This window comes from Laccaria bicolor, genomic scaffold (assembly GCF_000143565.1).
Source record: "Laccaria bicolor S238N-H82 LACBIscaffold_38 genomic scaffold, whole genome shotgun sequence".
Taxonomy (NCBI): domain Eukaryota; kingdom Fungi; phylum Basidiomycota; class Agaricomycetes; order Agaricales; family Hydnangiaceae; genus Laccaria; species Laccaria bicolor.
In genome coordinates, this window is record NW_001889909.1 from 199,126 (window position 1) to 220,333 (window position 21,208).

Consider the following 21,208-nt stretch of genomic DNA (forward strand, 5'->3'; position numbering starts at 1 on the left):
TTGTGTACTTAAATATGTTTTCAGTGTAAATGTGTCAAATATATTCTACCAGGCTATTATAAATTTTCAATATAAAAGCGGAGATGATTTGCGGTGCCTGGTCCGGCAGCGTATAATAAAAAAATGACACCGCCAGCAGGGCAATATTTGCGGACATATTGTGTACTTAAATATGTTTTCAGTGTAAACATGTCAAAAATATTCTAATATGCTATTATAAATTTTCAATATAAAAGCGGTGGTGATTTGCGGTGCCTGGTCCGGCGGCGTATAATAAAAAAATGACACCGCCGGCAGGGCAATATTTGCGGAGGTATTGTGTACTTGAATATGTTTTCAACGTAAATGTGTCAAACTTCATTATAATTCTTTTTCTATTTTTGCGGAGTCAATGTGCGGTGGCTGGTCCGGCGGTGTATCATAAAAAAAATGACACCACCAGCGAAGCAATGTTTGCAGAGGTATTGTGTACTTAAATATGTTCTCATGTCAAAAGTATTCTAACAGGCTATTATAAATTTTCAATATAAAAGCGGAGGCAATTTGCGGTGGCTGGTCCGGCGGCGTATCATAAAAAAATGACACCGCCGGCAGGGCAATATTTGCAGAAGTATTGTGTACTTAAATATGTTTGCAACGTAAATGTGTCAAACTTCATTATAATTTTTTTCTATGTTTGTGGAGTCAATGTGCAGTGGCTGGTCCGGCGGTGTATCATAAAAAAAATGACACCGCCGGCAAAGCAATGTTTGTGGAGGTATTGTGTACTTAAAATCTGTTTTCAGTGTAAACATGTCAAAAATATTCTAACAGGCTATTATAAATTTTCAATATAAAAGCAGAGGTGATTTGTGGTGGCTGGTCTGGTGGCGTATCATAAAAAAATGACACCGCCGGTGGGGCAATATTTGCAGCGGTATTGTGTACTTAGATATGTTTGCAATGTAAATGTGTCAAACTTCATTATAATTCTTTTTCTATGTTTGCAGAGTCAATGTGCGGTGGCTGGTCTGGTGGTGTACCATAAAAAAATTATATAACCGGTGGAGCAATATTTGTGGAGTGATCGCCTTGCTGGTGTACTCAAATCCTTTTGCAGATTAAATGTGTGAAGCTTCTTCCAACAGATCATTCCAATATGCATAATTTCTGCAGAGGCAATGTGTGGTGCTTAGTCCAGTGGAGTGTTTCAGAAGCAATGTGCAGTGCTTAGTCTGGCAGAGTGATTCCACTCAAATTGTAGCAAACAGCATACATAGGTTGATAATATTATGCATGATTGGTATAAGCCAGACTTCTAATTCTAAGTATTCAACTGGATGATTGCTGCCAGCATGTCACCAACACCCCGGCAGAGGGCAACCCCGCAGAGGGTTATGACATTCAAGGTACACCCAGCTGCTCCAGTGGTGTGGGACATTGTTGCTGACGGCCCACATATAGTTACTGGTGGATTGTTCAGGGTCCAGCCGCCCCTTTGACAATGGGGTCCGGTAATCAAACCGGCAGTCTGGCTAGACCCATACCATTTGATGGGTTGTCAGGGCAGGGTGGCCCATTACTAATGAGCCAAGGTGACTAACCTAGTGTTTAAAGGTTCAGTCCATAGGACTGCAAAAAACCGGTGGACCGAACTGAACCGGACCATGGTCCGGTCTTTTTTTCGGTTGCAGTTGCCCCAATTTGGCGTTGGTCTGGCTGCCGGTTGCCTCATTTCGAAAATCTTTTAAAAGCATTCAAAGACCGGTTTTAATCGGTTGCAACCGGTTAAACGGTCACGTGCGTTACATAGCCTTGTAACCACGTTTATTGCCTTTTATTGGGTTCTTGTTTCATCAAAAACGGTTAAGAATTGAGAAAGATATAACCAAATCCATATTTTACCCAAGTCTCTAGGAGATGTAATTCAGTTTCAGTCATAGCTATGTCAAATCTTCATTAAATCTCTTGAAAATTGGTAGAATGATGGGTATTTATATGCTTTACTATTTTATATAACCTGTTTATTTTCCAGAGTAATAATGGACCGCAAAAGACCGGTCCTAGGTGGTTCGGTTCGGTTCCCTCAATATCTGGGTCGGTCCTGGACCGGTTGCGGTCCATGGTTGCGCGTTTTCAGGGCAAAAAACCGGACTGAACTGAACCTTTAAACACTAGACTAACCTAACTGAACATATATACGATGCGCAAGTGCGAGGTATCATGGTACCCCTTCCACCACTCAATGGTCAACTCAGATGCAAAGCGACCAGGAGAATCTGCACTGCGGAAGATTTTTATGTTCTGCTAAACCATTAGAATGCATCACAGTGGCAGGGCTAATAAGAAACTCACTTTGAATCTTATGTAGCAGTCGCGATAATCACGTACAGCAAAAGCTGAGGAGGGCCAGATGCCTGTTTCGAGCTCCAAGATGATTGCGATGGTATGTTGAAGGGACTAGATTTGGATTAGCAAAAGGTACCTGCAGGTAATAAGAAGTCACTTACATTATCATAGCACGCAGCATCCATCATAGCTCCAGCAATCAGCAACTTCACCTCATCTGGACCAAAGTATGACTTGACTGTCAGCTCGGTGTCCAATTTGAAATTGTGCTGTGCCTGTTTTACCCACTACAGAGGATCAAATCGATGAAATGGGTGCGAATAAAGTATGCGCACAAGAAATGTCATGCAAGCCATTGTGGTGGCTCTCTCAGTGCCTGCCGAGTCTGTAAATTCAATCATCTTGTAAGAAATTGATCAGTACACACATGGAATGAAACGAGCTTGTTATACCAGGAAAAGGCAATCCCATCTGAGTCTGATCATGCTGCTATAAGTCATTAACTTGCTCTTTTTGCCTTTTGAATAGTGTTTGGAAGTCCGGTCTCATGACTGGAAAAAGACCGTAACCAGACCGGACCAAGACCGCAAAAAACTGGACCTGCAGTTACGGTCTTTTATTTTTGAGAACTAAAGACCGCAAAAAAACCGGTCTAAATGGACCGGTCTTTTGTAGCCCCTTAAATACCCTTCAAAACGCACCCAAGCACGTATTAATTGGTTCAGAATTGACAAAGATATAAATAAAAATGTAAAGTTTCGTTAAAAATAGTAGATGTACACGACCTTTTTTATAGAAACACCAATTCTCAACGGAATTTAACGTTCTTGGGCTCTTTTTAAAGCTACGGAACACGTTAACAAATTTACCGATTCATAATTTAAAAATATTGGCCAGAAAACCGGTCTTAAACCGGTTAAAACCGAAGAAGACCAAGACCAGTCTATAGACCACAAAAAGACCGCAGTCTAAAGACCGCAGACTGCGGTTTTTTGCGGTCCGGTTCGGTCTTTTGACTTTTGGGAAACATGCAGACCGGTTACGGTTACGGTTAAGGCCCAGAAGCATCAAAAAACCGGACCAGACCGGACTTTTAAACACTACTTTTGAACATGCGACGCGATGAAAAAAAAATGACTGCCAACGATCTATGGGGATGGGTCACGAAGGAGAATTCAAAGAAAGTCAAGTACTAACTCAGAAACTCTGAACCATCCTCACCCCAGCTCCATTCATGTCCCGCAGCCGCGGGGTATTGAATTTGAACAAATTCCCCATACTTTTTGGCGATGTTGGCGCGGTCCGCTTTGGTGTGCTCAGACCAAATTATAATGTCGGAATCCTCCCATGACTCGAACAATTTTACCATGGCAAGGTCTTGAATGTTCTCTGCCCAATCCACATCTCTAGATGTTGGGCCTGGGGCATGCTGATGGATAAGAAAGACACGAAAACAGTGGTGTCAATGTTCAAACGAAGCGCGCATTACATAATTAGGTACGCTAAGTCATAAGCCTCAACTTCTTACTGGCGATCCTTTTTTCTTCAGAATGTTGTTCGACCGCTTGTTGGTGGACTTGAATGGTGAGCTGAAGTCCTTGTTCTTGTAGTTCTAATTTTCGTTTCTTGAGTTTGTTAGTTTCCCGCTGGACAGAAATCTCTTCTTTGCGGATGACTACTTCGTAGCCTTGGATGTGCAGTTGGGTCGTGATAGAATCATCGGGGAGGGGACCTTGGAGATAGATCGCTTTTCGAAGCTTGTCGGCATAGTCCTCGGTGAACTAGCGTTATCAGTTTCTCTCGGTTCGAGCACGCAGAGAGGTAACACACATAATCAGAGTTGAACTGAAATCTCTTGGTGTGAAGCAATGTTGCAGTGAATAAAAGGACTCACCTCCGCCTAAGCACAGTTAGTGAAAAGATAAAATGATCAATATGAAGACTCACTGCAGCGCTGGCCTTCGAGGCCCTTGGTTTTGCTGCCACCTGAAAAGCGATTAGTGGTGCTAGGTGGTGCACAAGAACATACCTTTGTTTTCGGAGCAGAAACCACGTCTACTGCGCTTGGGCGCTTGGGTTCTTTGGCATTGTCATTTGCACCCTTGGAGCTGGTGTTCTTGTTGGTGTCATCCGCGCATACATGCTGCTTGGGAGCATCAGCCGCAGACGAGGTTGTTCCGTGAATGCCAGAGCTGTTGGCAGTAGGTTTGGCAGGGCCTTGGTTGCTATTCTCTGATAAAGTGGTGCGAGCACTTGGTGCCTTTGTTTTGAGGTTCTTGGTAGCTCTTGACGGCCTATTCCGAGAGGACAATGTTGCCGCTTTCCCCGGAGACTATGAAGAGCTTGGTAAACTGTGGTAAATGAGATGGTAGGTACTCACCATGACCTCGACCTCATCGCCACTGTCTGGCACATAATTCTCATCCTGCTACTAATATCAGGACAAAGACTCGCTAATGGAGTTGGGCTCGCCAGTTCGTCCTGCGCTTTTTTGTTTTTGTGCATTGTCGCATGTATTGCTGATAGTCTGGACAATGTGGACAATGGTCAGCAGGCATCAAAATAAATGCAGGTACGCCACTGTTCTTCGAACGGTGCAGTCTTGGCACTCGACTTTGAGAAGACTGAGAGAATGGCTTCAGTGGTCGATACTCGATGGCCGATGGTATAGGGAGCTCTGTCTTGGGCGTCGACAACAGGGACAGGCAATCTGTGAATGCTGTTGATGGATCCCTTCCCCATTGACTGTGATGGTCAGGGAATGAGCGGGGGTTACGGTCAATCGCACAGGCTGGATGTTATATCTAGCATATTTATCTTTATTTACCAACTCCTTCGATGAGGCAAACATGATCAATACATTGGCGCAGAAAAATTGACCATGGCACATATGATGCATAGATGCCACCCTGCAACCACACGCATGCGCATAACATCAATTATAAGGAATCCATGAAATTGTCAATAAACGAAAGCAATGCAAAACAAGATTGGTATAAGATAGTATACAGAAACGATACAAGCACTTGGATTGGAGGGTGCAGAGTACTCGGGTTGCATGCCCTGAGCAGGGGAGCGGCCAATCTTAAATCTCGGGTGCTAAGGCCAGCTGAAAATGGTGAAAGAGTGGGTTAGTGGTGCAGAGGCAAACAATGATGCAATTGGCTGGCTGCCAAGGGAGCCAGAGCAGCAACCAGATGCGAATAGTTGCTGTGTAATTTGGCGTAGGCCTTTTCGATGAGAGGGACCCAGGTCTCCCCTGACGTGCCTGATTTGGCGAAATACAATGACTTGCCATCCTTGCGTGCAGACTCATTATAGAGGTCTTTGCTGAAATGGTACAGCTCCTGTTCGCTCACTTTGAGTTCCTCATATTTGGGAACGCGTGTGAACAACATGCTGTGAAAGCGAGGCTTTAGAACGTTGTAAGTAACGAAGAAACGTGCTTACTCGTCGATCACAGTGGTGACCCATGCATTGTCTCAGAAAAATGCGAACCCATACACACCCACTTGTTCATCTCGCTGGGATGCCAGATCAGTGGTGGGTCCATGCGCGCCAATGGAGGAGAACATACAGCAACAGACAACTTCTCCCCTAGGCCAGGCACTCCAGAAACCGTGGCCAGCGTGATTGGGCATTTGGAGCTCAAGCCTGCTCGAATTTGTGTACCTGCATGATTTCTTGGAAGTCGAAACGTGTATTGAGCTTGAGAGGCGCTGTGAGAAACAAGGCCCAGGTAAGCATCTGGTTCAAACTTACCAGGTGATGGAACAACCCAGGAGAGCAAAGCACTGAAGGCTATATGCGGCACTCACACTGCAGCGTACATTGGAAGATCTAATGGGGTAGCATCAGCATCATGTACGCCGCCAAATTAAGTAAACTCACCTGTGGGGTTTGGGCAGCACAAAGTTTTTCTAGGGCTCATTGAACCAAGGCAATTCGCATGGTTAACAGTCAATATCGCAGCAGAAAGGTTAGCATCCATCTCATCGTTCAATCCCACTTACGTATTTTTGCCATGCAGAAGGACCCAGTTACAGTTGATTGGATCGCACACCTCAGTGGTGTTTGCACTGCGCGCGGTTCGGTTGTTCCCAAATGCTTGAAACGGGCCAATGAAGACCGGCAGAAACAACAATGCCAGCGAAAATCTTTGAAAAAACGATTTAGTCAATCACTTGGTTTCACCTCTCGTGCCCGCGCTGCTGGTGCCACAAAGCTGGTGAATCTTCCGCAGACCTTTTTGAAAAGGTTCTCAAATAAAAAAGCATATCCCCCACTGAAGACTTGGGTGTATGAGACCACCGCGATCGGAAGGCGATGAAGAAACCATTTAGAGTATGGGCGGCAACCAGACAAGCGCAGGCTGTGGCTCCCGATGATGCAGGTAAACCTCAAGAAGCTTGCACTCGACGTTCATGCCACCAACAGTGGTACCTTCCACAACGCCGGCGACGGCCATCTTTTTGCCTTGGTCATCTGGAACTTTTGTCCCAACGGCGATGTTCCTTCAGCCATTCATAAAGTTGTCCGCGAAACAGTTGCTGAGCGACAAAATATTCGCGTAAGTTGCTCTTCTTTTCCTTTTCTCCCTTGCTTCTTATCAAATATGTTCTTCGTTTTTAGATGGAAGATCCAGGAAGCATCATCCAAATGGGGTTTTCCACAGGGTCTTGCAGTGCACCCCAGTTCGACTGGGTACGCAATATCACCAACTGCAAACTTCTGAAGGGTGTCGTAGATGAAATGGATTACCGATCCAGTTCAATCTTCGCACTCTTTTGGAATCTCTGCTGTGATCTCTTACCTAGAGAGATTATGGATGACTTCAACAATTTTTTCGATCAATTTAACATGGTGCAGATGTCCTCTGAGAAGGGTGCTGCGAAATCGTTTATTGCCAAGAACACCACACGGGGTGATTACATGGTTCAAGTTGGTGATACTGAGTTTGTATTCAGCAATGCTGAAATGGCACCCCCTGCTGGTGTCTGTGCTCAGAATTATGCTCGGTAAGCATTTTCTTCTTTCCTTGCTTTGCCCAGACTGACAGCAAACCAGATCAATGCATTTTGAACACCAACCTCACAAGTTCGCCATAGCTTGGACAGTACACAGAGATCACCCTCCTGATGCCAGAGGTCATTTCTACATAGGATCATACAAGATGCGCATTCAGGCTGCCCCCAATACTCTTGTCGTTTGGATCCCATCTGACGTGCATGGAACTAGCCTCCAAGACCTGAACCCTAGAAATCTTAACCCTGAATTCCTTCAAACAGGCATCGCGATCGTTACCCCAAACCAACTACCCTCCGTCTGGAACGTGTTTTGCGACAGCGAAATGAAATACGAAGAGATGCTTAGCAATGTAATCAGAGATTTGGGTGATGGGCATGGGGATGAAGGCCTGGAATCGTAAATGTTATCAAAACATTCGCATTTGACTTTCTTGTGCTATTAAAACATTCATATTTGCCTTTCTTGTTTTCTTGCAGTCATATGCTTTCTTGAGATCACATTAGGCAAAAAACACCTGGAAGACTTTTTCTTTGGAAATTGCCCTACCTCTGGGGGAGATATCGCTGTGACCTGAATAGCGGCAGGTCCATGGAAATGGGTCGAGTTAGGACTGTTGGACACCAGTATGCAGATGTCACTACCGCATGTGACTGCTGCACGCAATTGTGCAAAATTTCACAGTAAATGGAGAAGTTGCATGGTAGGCACCTTCTGGGCGCAGTTGCTATGTGCTGTTTGTGCAAGCGATTGGTTGGGCATCTTCTGGCTATCCGGTGCAAACATAACCAAGTATGAATGCTCGGGAAGGATAACATCATTGAGATGCATTCCAGCTACCCCTCTTGAAGGAATGCCATCATCAACATCCATTCTGGCTACCTCAAAGCTTTCAATTTTTTACACTAGACTTTTATTTCTTTTTCCTTTTACTTTCCCTGATATTCACTTATGATAACTTTGATTAGAATCTTATTGCTTATATATTTATATGCAGAAACATGATCATTTACAGTGATTGTCAAGGATGAGATGGTAGTTGTATGCAGAGATGTTTAGGTTGTGGAGAAATGATCAAAATATTGGTAGTGGTTTGAGGTGTTGAGTTTCCACCCAGCATGAGAGAGGTGGTATTGGTAGCAGTTTTAGGTGTTGAATTTCCGCCAAGCATGAGAGAGGTGGTATTGGTAGCGGTTTTAGGTGTTGAGTTTCCACCAAGGATGAGAGAAGTGGTACAGTAGATATTCTCACAATGCATATACTCGTAATGCATAAATCTCATAATGCATGACATTTTCAGGGGACCAACTTGGTACGCAGGGATTTATGCATGGAACGTCATATTGAATAATGCATATCATATTTTGGCATTATGCATTACCAGATCTACAGATTTACCGGGTATTTACCTGTTCACCTCATTGTACCTGAGTTTTTCAGGACCAAAGTCTACCCTAATATACCCTGTGTGCCACGAATACACTGCTCGAGAGTAGTATCCAATTTTGCCAACACTTTTCTATCATTCTATGCCAGCTGCTGAGGAGAAGAAGCGGAAACCTCAAGACGGGCACAAGCCCTATGCACCTCGCAGAGGGGATGGAGCTGTGCGAGCATTTGGTGTGTCATCCACTCAGAGGCTCGCGGCGTGTCAACACTGCTTTTGCAACAAGAATTGCGCAAATTGAGGGCTCATCTTCATGTTGTTCAAGTGAAATCAGCCTGACAAACTACTCTCAACTCTTTTTTCAGTAGTAACCTCTCTCCCATGGATGTCGATAGCCTGTAAATATCCAGTCTTTCCAGTTTTCATCTCACTACATAAAGGACATTTCGAAGCATGACATTTTTTGGCTGAGGTCACAAATAGTCACATTTTGTGACATATTTCATCTTGCATAAATCTCACAATGCATAGAAAAAGTCGGGGACCGGCATTATGCATTGTGAGAATATCTACTGTATTGGTAGCGGTTTTAGGTGTTGAGTTTCTGCCAAGGATGAGGTTGTTGGCACCACTATTGAGTGAGATAGAAACAGTCTAAAATTCTTGCATTATATTCTGCTATAAATGTGAGACAAAAAAATGTGCAACAGTCAACACCCATGTAATTTCTTACCATGCAACCTGTTCCTCCAAATTTAAGTCAATGCAGGTAGAATGGTGTTGCAGAAAATGTTTGGGTTCAAAATTCTGAATACCACATTTGTCAAAGAATCTCGGATTTGGAATTTCCGAGCGTCCACCGGACGGCAGATGGATTTGTCAGCTGCATCACAGGAAATTCCACTCAAATATTCAAAGCTTCAAGGCCGCCACTTGGCTGCCGTTATTCAATGTACCAATTCTAATGAAAATTCTGCCATGCACGCGTTTTGTAATTTCACAGCATGAACGACTGCGATACTATGCTGTTAGTCATGACTTTGACCGATGGGAGGAGGTGGCGGGTTGGGTAAAGGATCGGTGAAACCGAACTTGTCAGCGTCTTTGCCATGCCTATCAAAGACAGCAAGGCATGTGGCGAGGCGAATCATTGATCCTGCCTTGATCCCGCCACTAATAAAGTCCCTCAATGAGCATACACACATATGCCACAAATGATGGACTCGAGGCAGTGAACACGCAGTAATGCGCATTATTGCACACCTACTTGAATGCCAATGATGGCAAACAAGCCACAACTGTTGAGAAAAAAGAAACTATTTGGTATTTGTTTGGCGACACCTCAACTCATGTCACACGACGAAGGTAATGCACAGTATTTCACACAGTACCTTCGCAGCAATGGACGGTAGTGAACAGCTACAAATAAACCACAACTGTTGAGAAAAAAGAAACTATTTGGTATTTGTTTGGCGACGCGTTGTGTGTTCTCTCTTCCACCAACCGTCACTGAACCCATAATGTTAAGTTAAGCGGCACGGGTTCGATTCCCGTCGGGTGTAATATTTTTTTTTCATTTATGGATTGGAAAATGGGCATGATTGTTACTGCCTTCTGCATGATTTTGTGAACAATGCGGATTTTTTTCCAAGATGTGGTGTGATGTACCTACCATGATTGTACACATGTCCTACAAATATCTAATCAATAAAAATATGATTCTGCATGTCATCTTCTTGTTACTAATCTCTGATGATCTCGAGTCAAAGGTGGTAGGTCAATAAGAAGGCCTGATATATTGAATCTACTCAGAATTGACTTAAAAATTGCTATGAAGATGTCATTTGGTGTCAATATTTCATGTGCATGGTCACATCATGCATCCGAAAAAGAAATCAGCATGTTCATGGAATTATCCAAAGGACAGTATATAGAAATTTGCTGTAGCATAAAACTCAAGTACTCACTCACCTTTTTGGAATCTTTTATCATTTTTATGTGATTCCAGAAAGGTAATATCCTTTTTAATCTTTTATGGACCAGGATGAGTTTAGAAATGGAAAAAAATCACTTTTAAGATTCTGCCTCAAACTCTAATCCCAAAAGGGGAAGTCACCTTATTTTTACTATTTAGGCAGAAACCAAACAAACTGATGTTTGGTGTCTGTTTGTCCTGATTTTGTGCTTGTCATTCAGGCTCTCCAACTTTACAATGACTACCTACAGGAGCTTGCCAGGTTTGCCTGCACAACCTCTTGTGAAGGTATTTTGTTGGTTTTCCTATATTCATTACTGTACTATTTCATTCAATTTGGCAGTAACACATCACAGAGCATTCAAAATCACTGAAATGTAATGCTTGTAACAGGTAAATTTTTCCCATGCCGAAACTGTTTTGTGGTAACAGTCTTAACATAGCAAAATTTTGTGGCCTGCAGTGCTGTACTGCCGAATTTTTGGCCTTGTCATGGCCAAATTCTGCTGAAACCAAAATTTTGGCTGGGTGGTAACACATCACACTCAGTAAAAAGTGAAGTCAAGGAAAATCACATGAAGTCAGAGGTCAGTCAGCCATCTGTCACACATCTGTGTTTTTCACATCAGCTTTCCCTTGGCATCAAATGAGAGGTGAATTTAGTCATAGATTAGTGCTCAATTAGTATCGAGATTGTCATAAGTACATTCTATACACATCACTTTGAACTTGAACATGCTATTTTGATTCTGGGTACAAGTCCATTCAAACTCTGCCAGAGGATGACATTGATGCCAAACAAACCACAAAACTTGTTGCTCTCCAGAATCTTGCCACACCCGATGACCCACCATTTTGCATCCTCAATGGAAGTGCAGGGAATGGGTTGCTGGGTGAGTGCCTCATGCTTGCCTGCCCACCTGTACACTAACCAAGTCAAGGAAAGTGTGAGGAGTGACCACAAACCAGGTGCATGGCCTGGCAACAGTCATTTTCATTTATTTACTGACCACCACAACCATGGCGTGACACGACAACCATGACACGACACTACCACAACACCACCATCATAAGTCCACAACATGACTATGATCACCATATGCACAATGTTGCCATTGTCCCAAGCTGCCTTCTGCAAGCTCAGGTGAGCCAGCAGCCTCTCCCCTGCACTTCATCGCCTGATGTGAAATCCAGGTGCCACGTCACCGATGGTGAAGTGGCCAGACAACAAATGACAACAGATGGCCATTGTTCAATGTCATCCATTTCACAACCTTATACCAGCCCTGGTAAGTCAGTGCCCTTCTCCCCCATTACCCTTCTGATATGAAATCCAGGTGCAACATTAGCAATTAGATAGTGAATGGATTTTTATGCCAGTATGCAGGACCTGGGTGTTCTTCCCTCATACTATACTTAGACTCTAAGCCCACTTCAGGTATTCTCTTAAGTAGTCAAATATAAATTTTTAAAGCCCATTTCCTAACCTGAATTGAGCCTGAGCATCAATGACTGAGACATGACTATTATATGACTAGTACATGACTGAGTGATTTGCAGTGTGGGATTAATGTATGACTATTGTAGTATGAGTGTAGTCAGAAACACTTAAAAAAAACGACATTTAGTCAAACACATTCTAATTGCTGACTTTCTCGTGACTAAAGTATGACTTTGCTATTTACTGAGCATCACAGGCTCTGCTGAATTGAATGAAATAGTAAAGTACTGTTACTGATGAATCATGAGCATCCTTTCAGGCTGGCACAATAAACAAATTGACATAATTCTCACAACAAGAACCTGCCACCCCAATAATGAAAACACTAGCTCTTTACTATCATGCAACTTTGTATAATGAAGCAATTGGAAGGAGGATACAGCATGGGCAGTGTTTTGCTCTGGACAGTGGGTTGTGAGCCTGAGGAAGCATAGAGTGAAGGGAAGTGGCTTCAAGCTTGTGGAATGCTGGAGAATTGAAGGTGAGATTTAGTAGGGCAGTTGAGTGCCCAACTGCAGGTGTTCTCTATGAGCTTCCTAAATCATCAATCCAAGGCAGAATTGATGGTCCCCATATCATTATCAAAGATGTAAATCATTTAGTGGTGTCCCATGTTCCATGCAGACTCTACTGTTTCACCTAAAATGAGAACGACAAAGTCAGTTTGTCAGATATCATCATACAAGCCCACAACATCACACTGCTTTCACTACTTGAATCCAGGGGGAAGAAAATCTCAGTGGCAAGATGGATCCAGTTTCTTACCACCCAATCCAACCAATATGCCAATGCATTGCATGAACTCCCTGTGGTTGTTGTCATGCATTGGTTTGGTAGGATCAATAGCAAGATTTCACTTCATTGATTGGACAAAAAAAGCATCTTCAAGTATTTTGTCCTTGTATTGAATTTAGTGTTTAGTGCCAGCTACAAGACTTTTGAGGGTGCTGCGGTGCTTGAACAATCCATGGTGGCTTTCATGTGCCACAAGATAACATCCAATCTTCAAGTCAAGTTGAGGTGTTCAGCTACCATTGATTGTAACATATATGATCCAAAGTGACCAGGAGAATCCACATCACAGAAGATTTTTATGTTCTGCTAAACAATCAGAATGTGTAGTGCAGTAACAGTGCTAAGGAAAAACTCACTTTGAACCTTATGTAGCAGTCACCATAATTGCATACAGCAAAAGCTGAAGAGGGCTCAATGCCCATTTCGAGCTCCAAAATGATTATGATGGTATGTTGAGTTAACTGGATTTGGGTTAATAGAATGTATCTACAGATAACAAGAAGACACTTGTATTATCATAGCACAGGGCATCCATCATAGCCCCAGCAATCAGCAGCTTTACCTCATCTGGACCAATGTATGACTTGATTGTCAGATTGGTATCCAGTTTGAAGTTTTGCTGAGCCTGTTTTATCCACTATAGAGGATCAACTTGACCAAATTGAAAATAAGAAAGTATACACACAAGAAATGTTGTGTGAGTCATTGTGGTTCTCCTCTCAGTGCCTGATGAGTCCATAAATTCAATCATCTTGAAAGAAATTGATCAATAGACACATGGAATGAAATGATGTTGTTATACAAGGAAAAGGCAATCCCATCTGAGTCTAAGTATGCTACTATAAGTCATCAACCTGCTCTTTTTGCCTTTTGAACATGCAACATGATGAAGAAAAAAACAATCGCCAACAATCTAAGGGGATGAGTCACGAAGGAGAGTGCAAAGAATGTCAAGTACCAACTCATAAACTCTGAACTGTCCACACCCCAGCTCCATTCATTTCCAATGGCCACAGGGTATTGAATTTGAACGAATTCCCCATACTTTTGGTGATGTTGGCATGGTCTGCTTTGGTGTGTGCAGACCCAATTAAAATGTTGGAATCCTCCCATGACTTGAATAATTTCACCATGGCAAGGTCTTGAATGTTCTCTGCCCAATCCACATCTATGATGTTGGGCCTTGGGCATGCTGATGGATAAGAAAGACTTGAAAACAGCAGCGTCAATGTTCAAACCAAGCACATATTACATAATTAGGTACATTCAGTCATAAGCCTCAACTTCTTACTGGCAATCCTTTTTTCTTCAAAATGTTGTTCCACCACTTGTTGGTGGACTTGAATGGCGAGCTGAAGTTCTTGTTCTTGCAGTTCTAATTTTCATTTTTTGAGTTTGTTAGTTTCCTTCTGGACATATATCTCTTCTTTGCAGATGACTACTTCATATCCTCAGATGTGCAGTTGAGTTGTGATAGAATCATCAGGCAGGGAACCTTGGAGGTAGATCACTTTTCGAAGCTTGTCGGCATAGTCCTCAATGAACTAATGCTATCAGTTTCTCTCACTTTGAACGCACAGAGAGGTAACGCACATAATTGGAGTTGAACTGAAATGTGCTGGTGTGAAGCGATGTTTTGGTGAATATATGGACTCACCTCCATCTAAGAACAGTTAGTAAAGATAAAGTGATCGATATGGAGACTCACTATAGTGTAGACCTTCCTTTCGAACATGTGACACAATGAAAAAAAATGACTGCCAACAATATAAGGGGATGAGGGTGCAAAGCAAGGCAAAGAAAGTCAAGGACTTACTCATAAACTATGAACCATCCCCACCCCAGTTCCATTCATTTCCCATACTTTTTGGCGATGTTGACACAGTCTGCTTTGGTGTGTTCAGACCCAATCAAGATATTGGACTCCTCCCATGACTCAAACAAATTCACCATGGCAAGTCTTGGATATTCTTCACCCAATCCACATCTCTATGTGAGGCCTTGGGAATGTTGATGGATGAGAAGGACTTGAAAACAGTGGCATTAATGTTCAAACAAAGTCATATATCACATAATCTAAGTATGTTCAGTCATAAGCCTCAACTTTTGATTGGCAATCCTTTTTTCATTGGCATATGTTCCACCACTTGTTGGTGTTGGTGGACTTGAATGGCAAGTTGTAGTTGTAGTTCTAATCTTTGTGTTTTGGGTCCATTAGTTTCCCATTGCACAGATATCTCTTCTTTGCAGATGACTACTTCATATCCTCGGATGTGTAGTTGAGCCACAATAGAATTGTCAGGCAGGGGACCTCAAAGGTAGATTGCTTTTCGAAGCTTGTCAGAATAGTCCTTGTTAAAATAATGCTATGAGTTTCACTCCTTTTGAATGCAGAGAGAGATAATGCATGCAACTGGAGTTGAACTGAAATGTGCTGGTGTAAAGCGATACTTTGGTGAATATATGGACTCACCTCCATCTAAGAACAGTTAGTAAAGATAAAGTGATCAATATGGAGACTCACTATAGTGTAGACCTTGGAGACCCTTGGTTTTGCAGCAGCCTGAAAGGCATTAGTTGTGTTAGGTGGTATGCGAGCATGTACCTTTGTTTCTGGAGTGGAAACCATATATCTACTGAACTTGGGTGTTTGGATTCTTTGACATTGTCATTTGCACCCCTGAAGGTGCTCTTGTTGGTGTCATGTGTATACCCCTTGTTTTTTGAGTATCAGAGGAACTCGTTCCAGTGATTCCAGGGCTGTCATCAGTAGGGTTGGCCAAGGCATGATTTCTATCCTCCAATAAAGCGGTGTAAATGCTTGGCACCTTTGTTTTGAGATTCTTTGTTGCTCTTGTTGGCCAAGAGGTCTCTTTCCAAGATGATGATGATGATGCTCTCCCTGGAGATTATGGAGAACTTGGTAAACTGCAGTAAATGAGATGGTAGTGGCAATACTCACCATGACCTCAACCTCATCACTACTATCTGGCACCCAATTCTCAGCCTGCTACTACTATCAGAAAAAACACTCACTAATGGAGTTGGACTTGCCAGGTTATCCTGTGCTTTTTTGGGTTTATGCATTGTTACATGTATTGCTGATAACCTGGACAATAATCAGTGGACATCAAAATAAATGGAGGTACATTACTGTTCTTTGAAGGGTGCAGTCTTGGCACTCAAATTTGAGAACACTGAGAGAATGGCTTCAGTGGTTGAAACTCAATGATCAAGAGCTCAACTAGTCAAGCTTGCATAAGTATTAAGCATTGCAAGTAGTCCTTAAGAATTTCTTCTGTAGCTGATACTTTGTAGTTAGAATAATATGCATGCATAACATGTGCATCCAGCATGTCCAATTATGGAAAGAGCAGAGATTTATGCACAGTACTTCACAGCAATGCACAGAATTTCACAGGAATGCATATTATTACACACGTACTTGTAGTGAATTGTCATGCATGGCTCCTTCTTCTTCCAACACCAACAAAACAAACCACAACTGTTGAGAGAGAAAAAAGTATTTGGGATTTGTTTGGTGACATATGACCCTGCTCTGCTCATGTTGCAATGTGCAATGTGCATTGTGCATAGTGTTTAAAGGTTCAGTTCAGTCCGGTTTTTTGCCCCTAAAATGTGCAACCATGGCCTGCAACTGGTCTAGGACTGACTCAGATATTGTGGGAACTGAACCGAACCACCTAGGACCAGTTTTTTGCGGTCCATGGAACTGGTTCAGACCGATCCAGACCGGTTTTTTTGCATATAATTTGTCATACCAATATAAACCAGTTATATCTCAGCCATTATTACTCTGAAAAATAAATGGGTTATACAACATAGTAAAGCATGTAAATATCCGTCATTCTACCAATTTGTAAGATATTTAATGAAGCTTTGACATAGCTACGACTGAAATTGAATTACATCTTCTAAAGACTCGGGCAAAATTTAATGTGGCAACTGTAAATTATTTGATGCATACCATACATTGATACATGGTAAGCATATTTTCATACTTGTAGTTTCAATATCCAAAAATTGAAGTTGAGTGAATTAGAATTAAAGTCATTCTGGTACAAGTTGCACAAACAAATATTTATACCAAAGTGGATTTGGTTATATCTTTCTCAGTTCTTAACCATTTTTGATGAACCAAAAACCCAATTAAAGGTAATAAACATGGTTACAAGGGTATGTAATGCACGTGACTGTTTAACTGGTTGCAACTAATTAAAACCAGTCTTTGAACAGTTTTAAAAGATTTTTGAAATGAGGCAACTGGCAACCAGACCAACCCCAAATTTGAGCAACTGCAACTGAAAAAAAGACCAGTCCATGGTCCAGTTCAGTTTGGTCCACCGGTTTTTTGTGGTCCTATGGACTGAACCTTTAAACACTAATTGTGCATAACTCTACCTCTTCCACCATCTGAATCTTTTCAGTTACATTATGAGGTGGGAATGACTTTTATATGGAAATTTGCTGAAGCACCAATATCTCACTCTTTTGGAATGTTTTATTGTTTTCTGCAATTCTTTAAAGTTAATATCCTTTTTATATTTGATGGACCAGGATGGGTACAAAACAAAAAGAATGGATGATTGTTATCTGAAAATTTGCTCTAGCATAAAAACTCAGGTACTCTTCATTAGCCCTCCTGATTGTAATGTAGGTGCTTTGGCAATGTGTCAATAATTACCATAACTAATACTTGAGAAGGGGTCTTAAGGGACTGACTGTCAAGTGGCTAGACATCTATGACTTTGACCATCTTGTGTTTAATATCACCAACATTTACAGTCATTTGCATAATTGCATGAACTAGTGTTTGAAAGTCTGGTTCAGTCCGGTTTTTTGATGCCCAGGGGTGTTAACTGTAACCAGTCTGCCTTTTCCCCAGAAGTCAAAAGACCAGACCGGACCGCAAAAAGACCGCAGACCGCGGTTTTTTGCGGTCTATAGACTGGTTTCGGTCTGCATCGGTTTTAACCGGTTTATGACCGGTCTTTAGGCCAATATTTTAACATTATGAATCGGTAAATTTATTAACATTTCTAATAGCTTCAAAACGAGCCCAAGAACGTTAAATTCCGTTAGGAATTGGTGCTTCTATAAAATAAGTCTGGCACATCTATTATTCCCAAAAGTAATTTACATTTTAATTCATATCTCTCTCGTTTTTTTACCAAATCATACGTTCTTGGGTGCGTTTTAAAGGGTATTTAAGGGGCTACAAAAGACCGGTTCACGTTAACCGGTTTTTTTGCGGTCTTTACATTTCAAAAATAAAAGACTGTAACCACAGGTCCGGTCTTTTGCGGTCTTGGTCCGGTCTGGTTACGGTCTTTTTCCAGTCACGAGACCGGACTTCCAAACACTAGTAGTGTTTGAAAGTCCGGTTAGGTCCGGTTATTGGGTGCCCAGGGGCTCTAACCGAGACCGGGACCGGTTAGCCTTTGTCCCGAAACCTAAAATAACCTAACCGGACCACAACTAACCGGTTACGGTTGGTTATTTGCAGTTACTAACTGGTTAGGACCGAAAAATAAAGAATCGGTTATAACAAGGCAAATATGCTCATATGTATCTTGATAGATATTATTTCTGCATATTCTAGCTTTAAAACGAGCCCAAGAACGCTAAAATCGGTGAAGAATTGACATATTTATGCAATTATCCTTGAAAGTCTACACATTTGAGTGATATTTCAGAGATTTGACCGTAACTTAGTCAAATTTTAAGCGTTTTCGACGTTCTCAAGTGCGTTTTGAAGGTGTATAATAGGGCTGGTTATAACCGGTTATTTAACAGTTAGTTAACCGCAAAATAACTGGTTATTCCATTTTCGAAAATCAACTAACCCTAACCGCGGTTAGGTTAGTGTTGCGGTTAGGTCTGGTTATTTTCCGGTTATTTTCCGGTTAACTAACCTAACTTTCAAACACTAGATACATGGTGCTTTACTCAAATGTAGTTAGATGTATTTTGAACTGCAATATCAAGTTAAAATCATGTATGACCCCCCTTTGCCTTTGGGACAGCCTGCACTCTTTCGGGCATGGTCCTGATGTGCTTGTCAATGTCCTCCTGTGGTAGCTGGTCCCAGGCATTGTGAATTGCAGAAATGTGTTGTAGAATGGATGAAGGAAGGTGTGGTCAGGCTCTGATAAGTTTCTTGAGCTCATGCCAAACTGACTTGATGGGATTAAGATCAGGAGAGTTTGGTGGGTGGGGAAGAGTGCAACATTGTTGTTGGTAAACCATGTCTCTGTCAATTTTGCAGTATGACTGGGTGCTCTGTCTTGCTGAAAAACTACTCTGGGACTCTCCAGTTCTATTTCATCATAAAAACCCTTGAGGTGAGCATCGAGGACCTGAGAAATGTACTGGTCTTTCAACAGACACCACACATTGTTTGGTTGTGTTGTTGCATCACCTTTGGTGGGCATGAGTACCTGCCCAAAAAGACATTTTCCCACAAGCTCATGTCATTTCTTGTCTGCAAAAACCTACAATATTGGGCCTCAAATCTGCAATTTTGGACAAGGGTCTACATGTGATTTGCCTAAAATTGAAAGCTCCTGTGAATTGGCAACATGAAAGTTTGACCCCTAAAACAGATAGCCACTTTTGTCAATGAAATTTCCTTCTTCTCTTCAACACCAGCAATGAAATCTCCCAGTTGAATGACATGAATGTCATTCAAATAATTTGCTTCCCAGTCATGCCCTCATACTACTCTGGAACAAAGACTGGCTACAGTCATCCACCTGCTAATGATATGGTGAAATTGAGAAATTAGCTTCAACAAATTTGGGCACAACCTTTCACCACAAAAACTACATGAAGATTTTAGATAAATGCCCTTCTATGGCTGTACTAAATTTCGGAGTGTTTGAATACGAAAAAAAACTAAGATTATGGGTGTATCATCAATGGGTGTGACTGTTTTTCAGCTATTTCCAAAAAACAGTCCATTTTAAAAACTCCACAGCATCATCAATGCTGCCTTGATTGCATCCAAATTTTGTAGAATGGTAGATATGAGCTTTGACTACATGTTGCAATTTGTTTTGTAAAAATTGGTATAGTAACAAGTGACATATCAGCTAGTCAAAAGTGTTTCATAGTCTATGGGGCCCCAAGTCAGTCCTTACAACTTAGTAGACTACCTAAGGCCCCTAATGCCTATAATTCCTGACCCCTTAAGAACCACCTTTTGCACTGGAGAGGGAACACCCATGGTGATTATTCCCCCTCCCAGTCCAGCATGGAAACACCATTTAGAGGTGTGTCTTGTTGGTGAGCAGGGTAGTCTCATCTTCTGCTTAATGTTGCAGTCCGTCTAGGTGGTGTTTTGTCTTCTAAGTATCTGATCACATAGCAATAGGTACAGCTGAGAATGGGATAAGCAATGCAGGAATGTATAATTTTGTTACTGTCATCCTTCATTTGAATATGCATGTTTACAGCTTGCAATGTGATTTTTATGCTTAAGTCTGCTGGCTGAGTTGTGGGTAAAAGAGAGAGGGTGTGTGGTGGGTGGACCTGCTGGCCATAGCACCAGTTTGCCTTTCAAATGCCTTGTGTCTTGTGTCATTTGCATGTTTCCTAGAATGATAGTGCTATCTGTCAACTTCCTCAGGATTCCAAGTGAGACAAGTCACCTATGGAGTCCCTGAGGGTCTTCTTGAACCTGGCTGTCCTTCCTACAAACTTGAGCAACTCCTTTATATGGTCCAAACTTGCCAGGATCACTTGGAGATCTGTTGAGTGGTGGCCCAACACCCTATCCATATCATAACATTCCGCCATGTACTCTTGGCATTCAAACAGGTAGTGGACTACCATCTCTGGCACTTCCTGCCTTCTTCTCCTCCAACAGACCTCACAGCATCTTGTGGTTGACTTTGTTATATTATCTATATTACTGCCTCAATATATCACCACCCAGACTGGTTTTTGGTGTGGAAGAACAAAAGTTCAAGGATGGGATTGGGTCACTGGTCATTTGCCACAGAAAAATAAAGGATGAGTAGAATAATCAAGAAGATAAGATAGAGGTAGAGGGCTCAAGGCTATAGAATAAAGAGCACTTAACATCTTTAAAATCTTGAAACCCTAAAGGCCGTGGTGAGAGTAATTGACATGCTAGAGGCTTGAGGCATGAGTTTTTCAATGTGTTCAGTGT

The 21,208-nt window shown here is 42.1% G+C and overlaps 7 protein-coding genes across 7 annotated transcripts; 2 read left to right on the top strand and 5 right to left on the bottom strand.

Annotated features, from left to right (window-relative positions):
- Positions 1-2,163: 2,163 nt before the first annotated feature.
- LACBIDRAFT_308003 (uncharacterized protein) lies at positions 2,164-2,799 on the bottom strand (the record flags this gene model as incomplete). The annotated part of the gene is made up of 5 exons (XM_001886529.1): positions 2,164-2,283; positions 2,335-2,439; positions 2,490-2,615; positions 2,664-2,704; positions 2,772-2,799. The coding sequence occupies 5 exons, from the start codon at positions 2,797-2,799 to the stop codon at positions 2,164-2,166; spliced, it is 420 nt and encodes a 139-aa protein (XP_001886564.1).
- A 347-nt stretch (positions 2,800-3,146) lies between these two features.
- Positions 3,147-5,070, bottom strand: LACBIDRAFT_332045 (uncharacterized protein; the record flags this gene model as incomplete). Its single annotated transcript, XM_001886530.1, has 8 exons — positions 3,147-3,172; positions 3,526-3,747; positions 3,857-4,109; positions 4,223-4,228; positions 4,276-4,314; positions 4,358-4,660; positions 4,709-4,734; positions 4,905-5,070. 8 exons carry the CDS (start codon positions 5,068-5,070, stop codon positions 3,147-3,149), a joined length of 1,041 nt encoding a protein of 346 aa, XP_001886565.1.
- A 389-nt stretch (positions 5,071-5,459) lies between these two features.
- Positions 5,460-5,969, bottom strand: LACBIDRAFT_308005 (uncharacterized protein; the record flags this gene model as incomplete). The annotated part of the gene is made up of 2 exons (XM_001886531.1): positions 5,460-5,727; positions 5,827-5,969. 2 exons carry the CDS (start codon positions 5,967-5,969, stop codon positions 5,460-5,462), a joined length of 411 nt encoding a protein of 136 aa, XP_001886566.1.
- A 743-nt stretch (positions 5,970-6,712) lies between these two features.
- On the top strand, positions 6,713-7,756 carry LACBIDRAFT_332047 (uncharacterized protein; the record flags this gene model as incomplete). The annotated part of the gene is made up of 3 exons (XM_001886445.1): positions 6,713-6,898; positions 6,961-7,346; positions 7,396-7,756. 3 exons carry the CDS (start codon positions 6,713-6,715, stop codon positions 7,754-7,756), a joined length of 933 nt encoding a protein of 310 aa, XP_001886480.1.
- A 4,041-nt stretch (positions 7,757-11,797) lies between these two features.
- LACBIDRAFT_308007 (uncharacterized protein) lies at positions 11,798-12,075 on the top strand (the record flags this gene model as incomplete). Its single annotated transcript, XM_001886446.1, has 3 exons — positions 11,798-11,859; positions 11,910-12,004; positions 12,053-12,075. 3 exons carry the CDS (start codon positions 11,798-11,800, stop codon positions 12,073-12,075), a joined length of 180 nt encoding a protein of 59 aa, XP_001886481.1.
- Positions 12,076-13,221: 1,146 nt separating this feature from the next.
- Positions 13,222-13,433, bottom strand: LACBIDRAFT_308008 (uncharacterized protein; the record flags this gene model as incomplete). The annotated part of the gene is made up of 2 exons (XM_001886532.1): positions 13,222-13,317; positions 13,368-13,433. 2 exons carry the CDS (start codon positions 13,431-13,433, stop codon positions 13,222-13,224), a joined length of 162 nt encoding a protein of 53 aa, XP_001886567.1.
- Positions 13,434-14,462: 1,029 nt separating this feature from the next.
- LACBIDRAFT_332048 (uncharacterized protein) lies at positions 14,463-16,098 on the bottom strand (the record flags this gene model as incomplete). The annotated part of the gene is made up of 9 exons (XM_001886533.1): positions 14,463-14,555; positions 14,590-14,619; positions 14,669-14,674; positions 14,720-14,735; positions 14,962-15,038; positions 15,485-15,490; positions 15,536-15,574; positions 15,974-16,018; positions 16,048-16,098. The coding sequence occupies 9 exons, from the start codon at positions 16,096-16,098 to the stop codon at positions 14,463-14,465; spliced, it is 363 nt and encodes a 120-aa protein (XP_001886568.1).
- Between the last annotated feature and the right edge of the window lie 5,110 nt (positions 16,099-21,208).